At 40.3% G+C, this 18,668-nt stretch overlaps 1 protein-coding gene across 1 annotated transcript in view; it reads left to right on the top strand.

Annotated features, from left to right (window-relative positions):
• Positions 1-18,668, top strand: part of NDUFAF8 (NADH:ubiquinone oxidoreductase complex assembly factor 8) — a 63,411-nt gene that overhangs the window by 29,077 nt on the left and 15,666 nt on the right. The window contains exon 2 of the mRNA XM_044085069.1: positions 870-980. Coding sequence (XP_043941004.1) covers positions 870-980 — 111 coding nt within the window. The remainder of the gene's footprint in view (positions 1-869; positions 981-18,668) is intronic.

Raw genomic sequence — 18,668 nt, 5'->3', positions numbered from 1 at the left:
CTTAAACCTTTCTGTCTACTTTCCTGTAATGGGGTAGTCTCCATTGTAGTGAACTGAAGTTGAAGAATAGTAATACAGCATCTTATTCATTGGTTTACTTTCACTTGGGTAGTAAAAGAAAAAGAAGTTGAGCTTCAAACCTGGGATGTGCTTTTCAAGGCTGTCTGCTGTGATCTGGTTTCAAGGGCATGTACAATATCTGAAGCATCATTCTTAGTTTGGAATTTGTTCACTGATTTATATCCTTTTTTTTTTCTCAGCCTTAGCCTTCCTTCAAATAAGTATTAGAAGAATAAGGTCTCAGATTTATTATAGATTAATGCTATAGATATATAGTGTACGTTAAAAATGTTGAAAGGCATCCCTTTGAATGGTCACAACGCAGACCCTAAATGTCAAAATGTAATATATCCTGTACTACAAATGCTGACTTGTCACACTTCAACATTTTTGACATTACCAGGTTGTCATTAACATCCAGTAAAGTTCAAGTAATGTTTTGCAAGGTGGGCAAGCCCCCCTGCACCCCCATATGGGGGGTTGTGCCCCCACATCCCCTGCATATTATTTAGACAAACTCCGAGATTGCACTACAATGAGGAAAAGGGTTTATTTCCTGATCCCCATTGTAGTGCGTTCCCCAATCAAAATATTGACCTCAGATGTGCGAATGCACACTGGCATTTGCTAAAGTGGATCCATCCATACTCAGTTTGATATTACAGAGACCTGGACACATCTGTTTGATTATCACAGTTTCGAAGGGATATAATATATACTTTCTCTCTTTTTCTCTCTCTCTCTGTATGTGTATAATTCCTTAGTATTTCCCTGCTAAAAATGGTTAAAATGTCACTTTATTTTTCCAGGCAGCAGCTTATGGAAAGTGTGTAGCTGCAGCGACAACAGGGAATCAGGACCTGAAGAAAGATACATGTGCCAGAGAATTCCATGCATTGAAGAAATGCTTTGGAGATGCTGTACGTATTAATGTTTCATCACCCAGAGGAGTATCTGTTCATATATGCCTTGTGTGAAAGAAAATTAATTGTGGAGGGAAACAGAAACATTTTTAAATTAATGAATTAAACCATGAAAGTATGATTTGTATTCTCTACTCCGCACTTATGTGGTACACTGCAGAAAAATCCTACACTCCTTTGTTTTACATACTTTTAAGTAAGTTTATTAGTGATGTTTGCTATACCAGACTGCAACAGTAAAGACATGGAAGACAGCTGAATGAGAATGAAAAATCTGCTATGAGGAGGCCCATCTTCATTAAAAGCAGGACTAATACCATCAGGCATTAGGGAGCTTGCATCTAAAACTTTCCCAGGCTACTAAGCTCCTCCTCTTTATCCATAATGCAATCCCTTTGTGGACCTTCCTTTTGAGATTTCTTTTTGAGTGCTGCAGTTTTGTCACATACACTAAACAGTCCCCAGTTTACATAGTTGCTTTCTTATAAAAATGTTTTCATTTCAGGAGTAGACATTTTTCTTTGTCATATTATGTATTCACCGTACCTGTGATTGTTTTCAGTTCACTTGGGTACTTTTCCTTTTCTCTTCTCTTATCACCCTAGGACCTTAATCATTTTTGTCTTGCCTCTTTTGCCCAGTTTTAAGATATTTGGCATTTCTGACTCCTGTGTGGTTAAAAAAAAGCTGCTTTGTAGTTGTTGTTATTGTCATTGTGTGTTTTAAGTTAGTGCTTTACGAATTTCTACTTGCTTAGAGTTTATGCTTAATGAAGGACTGTTCTTTCTTAACTGCAATTTTGGAAATAAAATTCCACCACAAGATAAACATTGGGAGTACTTTTGCATTAGTGAAGACATAATGTATTTAAATCAGACTTTTACCCCAAATACTCTTTTCGAGCAGAAAGAATAAGATGATACCTTTCCTGTTGGAGAAAGTGCTACTGGCCAAAATTAGTAACTCTTCAATACTGATAGATGCTTTTGAACTGGGGTCTCCTTCTTGGAGCCCACCATTATAACAATTCTTTCTTATTCCCCAAAGGTGCAGAAGAGAAGTTTAAAGCAGAGGCCTGAAAAATAAGAGCTAATGCTTGCAAGATCCACTCGCTAAAAATATTTATCTGATGATTTGGTTCATCTTATCATTTGAGTTGTCACTTCAAAATCTTCTGCTAAATTGGCTAAGTTGCCCAGCTTAAATTTGATGTTAAAAAGTGTCTCAAATTATTATCTCTAGATCAACTTTTGCAAGGTCTTATTCCCTGTCTGCTTCTGGAACAGAATATGACAAGTTTGTGGAAGGATTTTTAATTTATTTATTTGACATTTGTTAACCGGTTGGTCCAACTGAGCTGAGCCAAAAGCCCATTTTCAGTGGAGACCCGAGGAGAAAAGCTCCAGTACAGTCAAAACAAAAAAAAATAAATAAACAGTGAGGGAATGGTGACATTATATAAACAAAAATGAGATATAAGTTATTCTATAACATGACAAGTAGAAAGAAAATACAAAAAAATGAAACATAACTTAGAGATCTGTCATTACATAGTATGGAAGACATACAAACTTAAAACATGAATTATTAAATAAGTTGTAACGGAGAATAAAATATAAAATTGAAGTACAAGTTGATATATCAAATATTTGAGTGGTACAGAGATATCACAAAGTTGAGAATTCATAAGAGTGAGAGCTGTAAAAAAAAAAAAAAAAGTGAAAAGTATTATAAGTAAAGATGGGGGAGAGGGTTCATGTAGGGTCCTGGTAGGGCCAGATCCATGAGTTAGATGGGAAGTTTTTTTTAATCAACATATTTGTGGGATGTTTCGTACATTAAAAGGGAATTTATTCCAGGCTTTAAAAACTGAGTATCTGTATAAAAGTTTACCAGTAGTTCTACTGGGCTTGTAAATATGTAGAAGATGTTGGTCAGAGCTTCAGAGTGAATGATTTGGGATGCAGTAAGACACTAGAGAAGAGAGAGAGGGGCAGGTAGTGGATGTGTTGAGTATAGATTGAGTTATGTGTAACTGTGATAGTAACAGTTGTTGGGGAAATTCTATCCACTGTAGTTTCTTCAGTGCAAGGCAGTGGTGAGAGGTGTAAGATTGATTTGTGACAAATTTTGTTATAGGTTTGTTCCAGCTTAGCAATAAAAGTGGATTGTAAGTTGGTCATGATTGGAGAGGCAAAGAGTAGACTGGGTAGGAGGAATGCCTGAGTTAGAGAAAGTTTAGATTCTGAAGTATGGAATTTTTTGTTCCTATAAAGTAATCTCAGTTTGTGATGATTTTGTTTTGATACAATAATGAACTTCAAATTTTAATTGATCATCAATAATAGAACCAAGGAGCTTTGTGTGGGATTCTACTTTAATGATTATCATTTCATCTCTTAATAATCCAAAGGTGGATTTGTGATGAGAAAGAGATTTAGGAAGGAAGAGAAGAAGTTTGGTTTTATTTGGATTTAAGTTGAGCTGTTTTTTGTAAGCCATCTGTCAACGAAAGGAATGCGTTCTGTGTAAGTGTATGAAGATGAGAGATGTTATCAGAGCAGGAGACGAGTGGAGTCATCTGCATATTGAATAAGATTAGAGTGAGTACAGGATGTGTGTAGGTTGTTGGTGAAAATGTTGAATAGTAGGGGTCCAAGAATAGAACCCTGGGGGACTCCAGTTTGGATGGGTAGAAAGGGGGTGCAGGAGGTGTGCCATCTGATGAACTGTAACCTGTTGGTAAGGTAGCTAGAAAACCACTCGAGTAGAAGAAAAAAGGTTTGGAGCAGATAGTTTTGCAAGAAGTTTAGAGTGTGATACTGTGTTGAAGGCTTTAGGAAGGTCTAAGAACAGACATGAGACTGGTTGATTGTTGTCTAAAGCTTCAGCAACAGTATCAGTAAAAATATAAGGACAGTAACCATGCTGGTCGAAAGCCATGCTGAGTAGTTGTCAGAAGGTTGTCTTGGATAAGAAAGTTGAGAAGCTGAGTATGTATACATTTTTCAAGGATTTTTGAAAGTGGAGAAAGGAATAGCAATAGGTCTGTAATTGGAAGGGTCTGTGGAGGTTCCTCCTTTGTGTAGAGGTATAGTATAGAAATATTTCCTGCTATCCAGGACAATACCTTCTTGGATTGATCTATTAATTAAATAGAAATTGGATAAGTTATTGATTCAGCGACTAGCTTTAGAAAGAGGGGTGGCAAATTATCAGTAGAGTGTGAACATGGTTTTAGTTTATGGAGGAGTTATTTTATGTAGGTGGTAGAGATGGGATTAAGTGAAAACTGGGTTTTGTTGGTATACTGAATAGGAGGGGTAGGGATAGGTGTTAGGATCTATATGGGTAAGTTTGCGAATGGAGTCTATAAAGTGGCAGTTCTTGTGAAGTCTTGTTTGCGTAGGGGCTTGGGGTGATGGGACTTTCTGGGTGAAGAATGTTGTTGATGGCACTCCAGAATTTTTTGGGATTTGAGTAGTGGTTTGTTTGGGTGTTAAGAATTTAGGTTTCTGAGTTTCTAGTAATTTTGAAGGTGTGTAGGGGATTGCATTTTCATCCAGGATTTCCAAGCACTATCTCTTTTATGCATAAGAAAGCGAGTGTCTTTTGAAAGCCAAAGGGCACTGTTTGATTTTATCCTAATTTTCCTTATGGATGCTAGGGCATTGAGGATATCTAGAAATATGTTTTTGAATTGTAGTACTCTGTCATTGAGAGGAAGGTGGTGGAGGCATCATCCAGTTGATGAATGAGAGCATGTCTTTGGATGTAGGTGGGGAGGTGGTCACTTATGATATCAGAGAACAGGGGATATGATTGAGATTGAGGTTATTTGTGAGGATCCAGTCAAGGATAGAGCCAGTATTAGAGTTTTCATTCAAACATGTGGGGATTGTGATAAGCTGATTAAAACTGTGAAGGTTTTTGCTGACATTAGGCGAGTCTGTACTGAGAATTTTCCAGTCTATATTGACATCACCGAGGGTGACTGTCTCACAAGGGATGTTATGTGAAATCCAAGATAGTATGTGTTCCAAGGATCGGGTTTGTTTTTACCTGGTAGAATATAAATGAAAGCAATATCAATTTTTATGGGAGTTTGTGACAGTTTAGTATTAACAAATCTGCAGGGTGAAAGTTTGGGAGAGAAGTAGATAAAGAAGAGGGACTAAGTTGTTCAGACTAGAGAATAGCAACACCTCCCCCTTTTTTTAAATTCTATCCAGCTGGTAGATGTTATATCGAGGAGGTAAGATTTCATTATTTGAGATGAGGGGTTTTAGCCAGGTCTCGGATAAGGTTAAGATATGTGGAGTGTTGTGGGCTATCCATGCATGAATTTCAGTGGTTTTATTCAGTATGCTTGGTATGTTTATTGAAAGGATGGTTATGTTTGTGGGGGTTGAAGAGGACAAGAGGGGAGGATGATTTACTTATTTACTGCTGCTTAACAAAAGAAAAAAATATGCAGCTTTACTCCCTTCTGGTTTTAGACTGGATATAGACCTTTTTACCACATTGTCATTTTCCATTATGTCTTTTTAGAATTAGTCTAGTCTACTTAGATTTTTTTCCCTAAGTAGTGCATATAATACCAGCACTGATAACCACATTATACAGTTAATGTTGACCATAAGAATTAGTGAGAGGAGGTTAGAAAAGATTGGAAAGGCGATTTGTAAAGGAGCAAAGGGTGGCTCTCAAGTTGTAACTAAGGAAAAAATTATTTTGAGCTGGGATATAGGATCTGAATTGCTTAGACATAGAAGAGCTTTACTAAATTTATTGACTGGCAAAAAGTAATTAATACAAAGTGGAGATCAAAATCTGAACCAGCTGTAACTGACGTACTGAATATTGTTGTTGTGTCTTTCGGCTTTTCCCGGTTAGGGGTCGCCACAGTGGAACTACGGTCTGCTAATGATTGGCAGATTTTTACGTGCCGAGTTGCCGGCCCTGACGCACAACCTTCAACAAAGGTACGCCCATTCATGCATGTCTCCACACACAAGACCCTCTAGCTGAGAATCGAACAGGATGTCTTACTGTGAGGCGACAACGCTACCGCAGCACCACCACCGATATTGTAAAGGAGATAAAAGAACTGGAAGTAGGATCTTTAGAAAAGAGAAGGAGCAAATTACATAGAAAAAATGAATTTTTGAGAAAAATACATGCAAAATAATGTTCAGGAGGTAAAGTGAGGTTTAAGCGAAGGCAGAAATTGAGCAATTTATGCAAAGCTGAAGTAAATACTAATTGTTAAGAAGAAAGCATATATGTAATGTTTAATGAATGAAAATTTAAAAAGTAAATGCGTTTTCTTTTCTGTTAATGTGCACCTGTGTCTTAAGTGATAATTTAATAAAGGTGTTTAAAAAAAGATACACAGTTAATACATCCACAAACCAGTCAGTTTTGACTGTGGTTCCATCATTGGACCCACAGCCTTCAACATTAATGACTCGGCTGTTGATTCATGCAGGCGGTATTGATTCCTTCCTCCCTGTTGCAGCTGAGATGTTGATGGGCATTTCCTGTCCTGACACTGAAAATCGCCCTATAAGAGCTGAATTCAGTGCCAGACTTGTTGGTGTTGATGCCATTCTCAGCAAGGTCAGTTATTCTGTTGTCAGGGCCAATGTCATTAGTGACAAGCTTAATTAGCGTCCGTGCCAACATTGACCTTTTATTGCATTTACCCATGTACAGGTACTGGTCCTTGCCCAGACAGCATTTTTTTTAATTGGGTTAGCCTACTTACCATCTGGCTCAATCCACCAGTAGAATAGATGGTCCCAAAGCCTCAAGCAAGGTCTCCCTATGACTTTATGATCTGACTATGGTCTGTGAATGACACAGAAGCAATCGCCACTGAATACAGGCACAAAGCACATGTTTAAGAGGATGCACATGGTCTGCCCAGTTGAGTCACTTGCAACTAGCGCAGATGAGTAGGACACAGAGCCCCTATGTTGCACAGAACTGGGGAAATGGAGATGCTGTGTCAAAGGGGGAAAAGGCCTACTGTTCACTGTTCTTCCCACAGAAGATATTGCAGGCAACCTTTTAAACCTCTCAGTGTATTTCGTGGATGGTCTTGCCACTGGTAGAAATGCTGAAGCTGGCCATCAGTATGGTTTGGTGTACTGTAGCAACAGTTCCAAGGAATCTTCCTCATCCAACTCTGTAAGGACTGGAAATGCAGGTTTGGAGACTTCAGCGTTTTACAAGGAAAGGCCATTCAGATATTTATCGTATAGTCCATCCCACATTGTCTGTCAAAAGGAGATTGGATGTCCTGTACAGATATTGCAGCATTTGTCTTTCATAGTCTAGGGCTGTGGACTGATATGAGAAGCAGGTTTATGCATCTTCAACATTTGAGAGCCATAAACTGTGTGTTACACATTAGTGTAAGGCTCTCAAACTACATTTTACACGTGATTCAGTTCAGTGATGGCTCGCTATGGTTGATGAAATGCAAAAGTCTTTGAACTAGTTGACAGACCTTTAAAACAGCAATTTTACTTCCAACTTTCAACTGTCTTACATATCCATCCAGACAAACTAGTTTAGATGTTTCTTAAGAGTCTAGTCAGAGCTGCAAGTGCCAGAATTGCTATGCACCAGCACACCTGTTTCTGGCTCACTTGTTTTTTCCAAGAACACTAAGTAGTCTTTTCTGAATTCACACTTTCAGGGCACAACTATTTTTTTCATCTGAAAGTCAAAGGTCACCTGGATAACATGGAAAAAAATGGGCAGAACCCTCACAGCTGCTGATGCGAAGTTTTAAACTCCATATATACATTTTTCAAGGACACAACATAGCCCCTGCCAATTTTGTTTAGGAGTGGCCAACAGCAGCAGAACCAGAGATCTGGAAATAGCTAAAGCGTCTATGGTAACTATATACATTAGTCTTCCAGGAACTGGCAAAAGCAGGGAAACTGTGATTCTCATTCTGGGGGACTGCAGTAGAATTCTTGAGGCATTGCCTGAATGTACTGCACTGGATGCAGTCAAGGGCCATCTATTTCTCCACCTTCCTGGATGGATTGCTGTCACTCAGGACAAGTGAATAAGGACAGTAATATCCAAAGGGTATTCACTTCCATTTCACACCTCCTCTGCAACCCCACTTCTTACTCATATCCTAGCCTGATGTTTCACCTCATAAAAGTGCAGCAAGAAAAAAAGGTCTGAAATTATTATAAAAAAGGCAATCCAAGAGATCACATGGTCCCAAAAGATTAAAAGGGGTTAGGGTATTACTACTGGTTCTTTTTGGTTACAGAGAAAACAAAGGACCTCAGGCCCATTCTAGGTTTCCGTTCTTTAATTACCCTATCCTGGGAAGAAACCTTTCAGATACTTAACATGTAGTCCATCCTTCTGTGTCTGTCAACAGGAGACTGCATGTGCTGTTTTCACCCCCCAAGATGCCTGCCTCCCAGTCCACATAAAGATATCCAATGAGCCCAGTAGGTCCCGATATATTTGTGAAGGAGCCATGCGTTATCGGTTCAGAATCCTTCCATTTAATCTCACCACAGTCCCTTTCCTATTCACCAAATGTATGTCTGTAGCTGGAGCAAACCAAAAATTACATGGTTGTGTTTTTCCCTACTCGGACAACCACCTTTCAGCTTTCTCCCTTCATTATGCAAGCTAATCTCTGCTTTATAGGCTTTGATCAGTCTGTTTCAGTCCTTGGGCATCACAGTGAGCACTGCAAAGTCTCAGCTGAAGCTACCTCACTGATTCCGTTTACAGACTGCAGCTTCGACACAGTTTCATGTAGAGCTTTCTTACCTACAGACAGGCTCCTACCCTTTTAAATGATAATTTGTCAAATTATTCAGTCACTATTTGACATAGCCCTTCTGCATCAGAACCTTGTAGCTGATAGCAGTGGTAATTCCAGTAGTTCCCTTTGCAAAGTTTTACATGAGAATTCTATAGTGGGTATTGTGAGTAGAATAGTCACAAGTCTCAAATCCAGTGACTCAACAGATATCTGTCTAAAACCTGCAGGATACATTTGAAATAATTAAACACACCAGACTGACATTAGGCAGTCCATTTCAAATCCATACCCAATTTGGAGTCGTCATCACAGATGTCACAGCCCTAGGGTGAAGGACACTGTCAAGGCAGACTACCAGAGTTTCTGGACACAGAGGCCAGTTTGCACATCAGTGTACTATAAATAGAGGGAAGTGTGTCTAATGCACCAAGCCTTTTAGGACTTCCCCAGGGTGCGATACCCATTCACTCCAACAATCATCTTCAAACAATGAGGAATCCATTCCTTTCCCTTGTGTCAAGATGTTTTTAGGATTTGGGAATGGGCTATGTCAACCAACCGCTTTCTGATTGCAAACCAGATTGCTAACAGATTAGAAGGGGGAGGGGGGACAAAACTTGTCAAGGAATAAAATCGACACAATTAAATGAACCAACCACAGAAAATCACTCTGCCATGAGTGGTGGTTTGATTTTCTCTGGTAAGGACAAAATTGGGCTAGGAAAATAACACTGAACTTGTGCCATTTTGCCTTCTGTGTGGACTCTGCTATTACAGGAAAGGGAAGACCGTGTAAAATGACATCATCACAATGATGTACTTTAAACTAACTGAACAGGCAAAAAATAAAAAAAAAAAGGCGGCAGTAAGGTTTCCCCTAGTGATGGACCAACTTCACTGCTCTACAGAGGCTCACAGACCACTCACATGGCATCAGTTGTCCAAAGACTCTGCATTGCTAGCCAGGATAGTTTAGATTCTCAAGTCTGATTAGAAGACTAATACTGTGAAACCTTTAAGAGTGAACAGACAAGCTTTTGTAGTTGGACTTTGTACTGGAGACTAGACCCCTTTACTTTCCTTATACCCTCTGACTTGGATTACAGCTTGAATTCCAAGTCTTTAACATTGAAGTAATGTAAACATAAAGGATCTTTAAAAGGAGCTTTCTGCGTAAGACTCAAGGACCCTTTTTTGAATCAGCTTCTTCAAAAGAGTTGAGATTTTTATATGGAAAAAATCTTCCCTAGTAGTCATTACTTTACCTGAAAGAGTATCAGACTTACAAGTTTTTACAGTACACCTTCTTTACTTAGTATTTCTTAAAGATAAGGGACCAGATTCATGGATGTCATATTTTGGCACTGCAGTCATGTGCCTGTCGCAGTGCAATGCTCACATGATAATTGCTCTGTTTTGTATTCACTAAACAGCTCTCCATGTCCTGTAGAGTTGCCAAAGAAAGGTAAACGGCAGAGAATGCTAAATAATGCATAATCAGCTGAATTACATGCTAATGAACCAATACAGTATGGCAGTGCCACCCAGAAGGCTATAAAGTAACCATGTAGAGGTGGTGTAACCCTTTGCCATGAGCACCAAAAACTACTGTAATACAACCACCATCACAAAATAGCAATGTTGGGGGCTGCTGCTGTCTTGCAAGGGTATGTGCAATAAGCTCAAATCTGCTGCTGATAGACCTCATCCAAAGAGAAGGGTGTTTAGAACCCATTTAACATATCATGGACTGCATGATATTGAAATAGTAGAGCAATACAGGGTTGATCAAAAAATACTTTAGGATCAAGGAGAAGCTATACCAGTGGAAACTAAGGTATGTGTAGCATTAAGGCTGTTAGCTACTGGTTCATTCCAGAGACTCACTGGGGATACACTAGGGGTGTCGCAGGTCTCACCTTCCAGAATATTTCACCAATATTTTAATGCTATGCTACAACATGCAAGGGGGTATATCTATTTTTCACATACATCAGAGGAGAGAGAAAGATCAATGCAGGAATTCTGTGCTGTAGCCCTACCTGGTGAACATGGAAGGACATGCATCAACAGGAAGGGATTCCACTCGGTCTACTGCCAGGCAGTCTGTAATGCCAGAGGGATCATCTTCAACATTTGTGCAGGCAACCCAGGAAGCTACCATGGCTCACACATGTGGCACACCTCTTGCCTGTACACAAGGTTTGCTAAGGGCGATGTTCCACAAGGCCGTCTTCTGGGTGATGCAGGTTATGCACTGGAACCGTGGCTTGTGACACCCATCAGAAATGCACATACACACCCACAGAAGAAGGATACAGTGATGCCAGTGCTTAAACTAGAAACCTAGAGCATGTGTTTGGCATGCTGAAGCCATAGTTCCACTGTCTAGATACTTCAGGGGGGTGCCTTGTAGTATGACCCAGCCACCAAGCAGAAATTCACACAGACTGTGTCATGTTGCACAATATCATCTTGAGGAAACAGTTGCATCAAGGACAGCAAGAGCTAGGACTACACATTTGTGGACCACAGGCAGGGGCAGCACCTCCTGAACATACAGATGAGGATTCTGAGGAAGAACCCCCCCCCCCCCAGCTGCAGAGGTAGCAGGCAGATGTAGGTGGGCACAATATGTCCTTGCCCTGGCTAAGACGCAAATGTTAGCACACACTCACTAGTGAAGGAATACACATCATAACCAAAGCGCATACAAATATTAAGTGATGCTACCCAATATCCACAAATTGTACTTACCGTGTAATGTCTGTGTATGTACAGCATCTGACAGAGACAGCACCAAAGCATACAACTCATAACTACAGTAAAGTCAAGGTAAGTGCAGATCCTGTAGTACATGAATAAATGTGTAAGAAGACTACATGTATGCATGCTGTAAGTCTTGTACCTATCCACTCTGTGCATCAGACATATATGAAACCTAAGTCAAACCCAAATGAGCAAAGCCCATGGCACAGTCATTATTAGTCTTGCAGGGCAGGGGGGGGTGCAGTAGGCCAAAGGTGACACCAAAGACAAATTGATACTGTTCCCCCACCCCCCCAGCAGATGTACCATAACAGGCACTTGTCCTATCTAGTGTGTCAGTCATCATACCCAGTGAGTCACCCACACGGTTGCGGCAGTCATGCAATAGCAAATGATAACACACTACTGTAAAATAACCTAACATGAACAGCACAGCAAGAACTGCCATTTGTGCAGTATAGCAACAGTGAAATTTTAAAATTACACACATTGCAAAATTCTTTTTTCCATTGCATATTGAAATACATTCAAAATATGAACATGTAAACAGTTTGTGTAGAGGACAAATATAACTTATGAAATAGTGCAGTGATTTGTTGGCTAGTCTCCTCCAAGTAACTAGCAGTAATAGTAATACTCTGTCTGTATGCAATCAGTCTCCCCTCCTTCTACTTCCATAGCTACACCTTTACCTTTACCTTTCTATAGTGTAGATTCAGCCCTCTGAACACTGAAAATGCAAATGAGATGTAAAATCACTAGCATTCCTGAATACAAAAAAAAAATCACTTGGTGTAGGGGATGTAAACATGGTATAGGTAGCTACACGTTTTTATGCACACACCCTAGGACTGCAGGGAGGAGCAATAACAATTGGTCTGATTGTCATTTTCATTCGATCCTCAACCTGAGAGCTCATATCTGAACCTTGGATCTGACACTGCCACTTTTTGTAGCCCCAGGAACTGATTCTTGAGCTCCTCACTTTACCCATGATGGCTCATTCCCCAGATTACCTCAGCTGTCGTCTGTTGCTCAATAAAACAGACTGGGATTGCGAATCTCTCTTGCTCCTACTGGGTTGGTGAGTGTTTTTTGGTGCATTTCTAGCTTTCCTTTCTTGGTTTTCTTCATTTCTGTTTTTCCTAACCACCCTTACCCATCTCTCTTGCTCCTACTGGGTTGGTGAGTGTTTTTTGGTGCATTTCTAGCTTCCCTTTCCTGGTTTTCTTCATTTCTGTTTTTTTAACCACCCTTACCCTGCTTTAAAAAAAAAAAGTACTTTATTCATAGTTTAAATTTCTTCTTGTTTCCTTCATTAGGCTTACCTGCTTTCATGTTTTCTCTTTCTTAATAGAGAGCTTTAAAAATGTCTGAGAAACCAGTTGGTTTTAAAAAAAAAATGCACTTCCTTTGGGCACAGAATTCCTCAATCTGATGCCCACAGGGAGCGCGTTTGCTGCTTAGGCCCTAAACATTTTAGTCTCCTTGCTCCATTTGCACGGGCTTCAGTCAGCGTGCCATAAGTGACAGGAAGAACAAGTTAATACTGAAAGGTCTCCTTCCTTGTCTGCTTCTTCCCTTGGCACTTCTTCAGGGGCCCAAACCCCCAAGAAACAAAAGGAGTCCTGAGAACACCGAAAGCATTCTCTGAATAAGGCTTCTCCTTATCACATGGCTGAACTGCCAAAAAAGGTTCAGAAGATCATGGAGCTGAAGCCTTCAGATCCTACACTAGCTGTGACTGTTATTACTATTTGGACCTCCCTGGAGACAGTCCCTCTGGGATCTACTGGGCTCCAGCAGTCAACAAAAAGATCTCCCAGGCTTTCTTCCACCTTTTTGTCCATTAGGTCTTCCCACAGTTATTCAAAAGCTGAGGTTGCTAGAACAATGAGGAAATTTCTCAGGACACATCCAAATTGGGGTTCAGCCAGCTCTGTCCTCTCTGGATCTGTGAGCCATCCTTCTGCCTTTATTCAAGTTGCTCCTTCTCCGATCCAACTACTTGCTTTGGAGTCCTGGGATCCGAAGGCCCCGAGAGTTGGGACGTCTGATCCGACAGTGCTTATCACTTCAACTCCAACCGTCTCCCTGATCCATTTTACTCTAACCTTGTTGGAGCAGAACAACTCTTGGAGCCGAAGCCTCAATGTCAGATTTGAGGGGTTGACTTCGGCTAGGTTTTCAGAGCTGTCACTTCCCCTCGGAGCTTCAGAGTTTGACAGCTCAGCGCTGACTTCCCCTCAGAGCAAGAGATCTGTGAGCCTTGAGGGTTGTTTGTTCCAGAAGTTTCAGCTCTGGAAAGATGGCCTTCGACTTCTGCAGCTATTTGTGCCTTCGGGGTGGTGGAGAGGGTTCTCTTTCTACCTAGAAGAGCCCCGACCTTCCCATCCTTGGATCAGTATCCACCTTTACCTTTCTATTGTGTAGATTCAACCCTCTGAGCACGGTGAAGATGCAAATGAGATGTGAAATCTTTAGCATTTCTGAATACTAAAAAAAATCACTTGGAGTAGGGGATGTAAACATGGTATAGGTAGCTACATGTTTTTATGCACACACCCTAGGACTACAGTGAGGAGCAGTAAAAAAAAGTTATGTACTCATCATAATGTTCCATGTGTGTTGTCCATCTTCGCCTTCATTCTTACTAGGTTGGGTTCGGATCCGATCCTCAGATCTGAGTCTGCCTTTGTATTCAAGCTTGAGGTCTTCTGCCAGCTAGTGGCTAAACTCTATCCCAGCATACACTAGAACCTTCCCCAGATCCTATTTGTTCTTATAATAAAGGTATGGGGTATGAGTGTATCACAGAAAAAAGTCAGATGAAGGTCAGAGATTAAGGTAATTCAGTTGTATAGACTCTGGTCTTTCAGGAGTAAGAAGGGTAGGGGGAAGCAGGGTGGGATGTAAGAATGAAGGTGAAGATAAACAACACACATGAAACGTTATGGTGAGTACATAACTTCTTTGTAATGTTGTCATGTCTCCCCTTCATTCTTACTAGGTTGGGACAGCGTCCCTAGCACCTAGCCTCTTGGGTGGCTCAAGGGAGAATATTCCTTAGAATCATGGAACCAAAAGAGGCCATATTTCTGGAGGCCAAATCGACTTTCTAATGAGTGATAAAGGTATGTGGTTTTGCCCATGTTGCTGCAGCACAAATGGTATCCAGACCTCCCAACCGTCCCGAATTACTTGGTTTTTACCGAGTTTTGGGGTCCAAATAATGGGGTGCCACGATTCCCGAGTGGCACCCCTTCATTTCCGATTTTTTCCAGGTTTTAAAAATTTCGGCGCTTTTGGAGCTGACATCATCACGTGCGTGATGACGTCAGCACTCCCAGCCCGTCGGAATTGAGCTCAAGGGCTTTCCCGGCTGGCTGCTTGTTTGAAATCTGTCTGTGGCTTTCCTTTTCTGCTGCATACGTAAGCCGGCATCTGTGAGCTGCTTATTTTATTTTTTTTCCTTTCTTGCTGCTTAGTTAAGCTGATGAGCTGCTTATTTTCCTTCCCATGTGCATCTGCTGCACTAACGAATGCTGGTACTGAATTTCTGGCCTGTTATGAAGGAAATCGCTGGTACTGAAGGCAGGGTACTTCTACAAACTGCTGCACAGATGGACGGACAGAGATTGAGAATATGCTTCTAAGGTACTCAGAGAGAGGTGTGTGTGTGTGTTATCGCAATGCAACCACAGCTTCTCAGCATTCTCGGCAACATTCTGTTATTAATTAAGTAACCTGCTGCCGAGCGTTACAAAGTTAGAAGAATGCCGTACGTAAGTAGAGAAAGGAGCTATATTTCTGAGATGCTAGGAGGAGACCATCTGTATAAACAGGGTCATATAACTTCTTTGATAGTAGCTTTTGGACTGCAGCTGTGTGGTTGTTTTTTGTAGCATGAATTCAGTACGTGTGCTACTGCAGTTCTTTGAGTTCCTCTTGTTGAAGTTAGCTTTCTTATTTTGTTAGTTACACAGGCTGACTGTAGATTTAAAAGATATAAAACATTAGCTGTGTGTTGCTGTGGTTAAAGGTCTAAGGGTTTGCCTCTGTTTTGCAGTTTTTTGCCATGAAGATTAACAAACAGTCTGGAATACAATAATCTGGGTTTCTTTCTTGTAGTCTTGTGAAGTAGGTGAGCTTTGATTTCCTTATATCTGTTCGACATTTTTTTTTTTTTTACTTCTTTTACCTGTCAATTTATGGTTGTCATAGTTCTTTTATAGTGAATCCAGGCTTTGCTTCTATCTCTCGTGAGTTGGCTTGTAGTCTTATTAGTCCATGGTAGCAGGTTAGGTTGACTATTTATTTTTACTTGGTGGAAAGGTACATAATCTATCTACTGAGCTCAATAGTGCCATATTGTAAGAGTAAGACTTTATTGCTTCACTGACACTGTTTGCAAAATCTACCTTCCATTGCCTGCAATAATACAAATTAGCCCTATGCCATTAAAGATCTAATGCTTGGAGAGGTTGACTGTTATTATGATCTAGTTACATATATTGGCAACAAATTAAATGTATATTAATTTATAACCAACAAATAGAAATTGTTTGTGTGCAGTGAAATATTTAAGAATGGCCTGGTCTGTGGATTATTTCCCAGAAAATGTTGATATCTATATGGCATTCTTGAACTTGACAGCAGAATTTTAGTGTAGGATTTCACTGAAGGGTTAAAACAAGCACAGATATGCACTTAAGAAGTTCTTAAAACAGTCCAGAATGATCTGTTTCATCTTCATGTGGAGTTCCTTCCAGATTTTATTCAACTAGCTGCATCTCTTGTTAACATAATATATTTTTATTTTCTGAACCTTAAATGTTGCTAGGCTGCAATTGTTTCCTGGGTAACATGAGACAGAAATCCCTCCTTTTTAGTATTGTAGATGAAACATCATACTCAGATTATGCTGGGATAAGTAAACAGATGCATGTAAATTACTTTGTAAGGATTGAATTCACTAAGTAATGACAGGCATTTGAATTTCAGCCTTCATATTCTTCAGAAAATAAATGGTAACACAAACTTTTTATTCTAGCAATTTTCTAAGTTTATAAGATCAGTATTTAAAATTTGTCTCTGTATTCCCCCATTATTGGCTTTGTCCAGGATTTTTGTGCTAAGAGGTTGAAAGCTATGATGGTGAGAAGTGAGAACTGAATTCACTAAATGATAGCCATTTAAGTTTGAGTCTTCATGTCTTTCAGGAAGCTGATTTTGCATAGTGGTATGTTCTGACTATAGTGGTGGCATATTTTGGTTGCCCTTCAGTTTGTGTTTGAAAGTTGATATCCCACAATTCATTTGAGTGGGCGTGGCTACATAATTATGTATGCAAATTTTACGTTAATCAGCGTACAGATTTGTACCTATTTTTCATGGGCCTTGTCCAGATTTTTGATGTTTTCAGGTTGAGAGGTATGGTGGTATCAACTGGTAATTTATCCAGAAACACTGAAGAGGTTGCAATGGCTCTTGTAGAGTGGGCTTTAACTCTTCTGGGAAGATCTTTATTCTGAGACTTGTAGATAAGTTATGCAATCTGAAAGCTATTTTGAAAGTGTTACCTTAGAGACAGGGGAACCTTTCTTTGAGTCTGAAAAGGAAATGAATAGCTGGTCAGATTTTCAGAATTCTGTAGTTCTGCTTAAGTAAAAACATAACTGTCCATGCACATCCAGTTGATGCAGCACGTATTCTGCCCTGTTCTCATAATTTGGGAAGAAGACTGGCAGTTCTATAGTTTGGTTCAAATTTAACTCTGATAATACTTTGGGGGGAAAAGAAGGGTTTGTTCGTAAGGACACCCTGTCCCTATGGAAAAGCAAGTATGGGGGCTTTATAGACAAGGTTTGCAAATCTGACACTCTTCTAGAGGTGATTGTTACCAAGAGGATGGTTTTCCGGATCAAAAACTTTGAGTTTGCAAGATGTTGTTGGTTCAAAAGAGGGAAACATTAAACAAAATAGGACAAAATTTAAGTCTCATGGTGTTGGAGGGTCTCTGATAGGTGGTCTTAAAAATAAGGTACCTTTAAGAAATGCTTTGCATAGCCTATGAGACATAATGTTGGAACCTGATTCACCTGGATGAAAACTGGAGATCACTGCTAGCTGAACACAACGGTAGCTGCACCTGCATCTTCATTGACCCCTTTTCCATCCCAGTCAATTCCATTCTAGAATTCCTAGAAAAAAAATTTCAATGTGGTTATGAGAAACCCATAAGAAGAATCTTTTCCATTTGCTTCTATATATCTTTCTTGTTGAAGCCTTATGAGAAGAAATTAGGATGTGTTTAACTAAAGAAGAAAGGTAAGGAAACCTAGCTATTGTTGGAATCGGAGCAGCCAAGCTGTCAGTTTGAGGGTCTGAAGGGATGGATGGAGCATTCCTGATGCAGGAGTCAAAAGGTCTGGAACCAGGTCCAGAATCCAAGGCTCCTCCCGAAGATGAGGCCACAGGAAGGAGAAGCAGATTTGATGAGGTCACTATGGGGCTATGAGTATCAAGTCCCTTCCCAATTGATTGCTTTCTGAAGTACTTTGGGAATTAGTGGAAAAGGAGGAAAAGTGTAGAGGAGACCCAAGGGCTAGTCATGAACAAGTGCATCCCTTGGTGACTCCCCCAGAGGGGGTAATAAGGGCAAAATAGCTGCTGCATTTGGCATTCATAGATGTCACAAAAAGGTCTCAGCAAGACTGGCCCCATTTGCGGAAATCTTTTCTGCTACTTCCTGTTTTAGGGACCACTCATGGGGCATCAGAATCGTTCTGCTGAGTCTGTAGGCTATCACATTGGATTTCCCTGGGATGTGCATTGTTATCAGAAAATGTTGGGAGGATGTCACCCACTGTCATACGCTGCCTCTCGACAAAGGGGGTAAGATCTGGTTCCTCCTTTTTCTTTATGTACCATACAACTGATATGCTGTCTGTCTGTACTGCAGTAGTTTCCAGCGGAGGAGTCCTGGAATGCTTTCAACACTAGAAGCACCACTCTCATCTCTAGGACATTGATGTGCAAGTGGGCCTTGTGATCCTGCAAGGTGCCTTGGACTGTCTTTCCCAGATAATGTGCCC

Source organism: Protopterus annectens, chromosome 10.part0 (genome assembly GCF_019279795.1).
Source record: "Protopterus annectens isolate FY-2018-M chromosome 10.part0, PAN1.0, whole genome shotgun sequence".
Classification (NCBI taxonomy): Eukaryota; Metazoa; Chordata; order Ceratodontiformes; family Protopteridae; genus Protopterus; species Protopterus annectens.
Note: the sequence above shows the minus strand (reverse complement) of the source record. Positions and strands in the feature narration are given on the sequence as shown.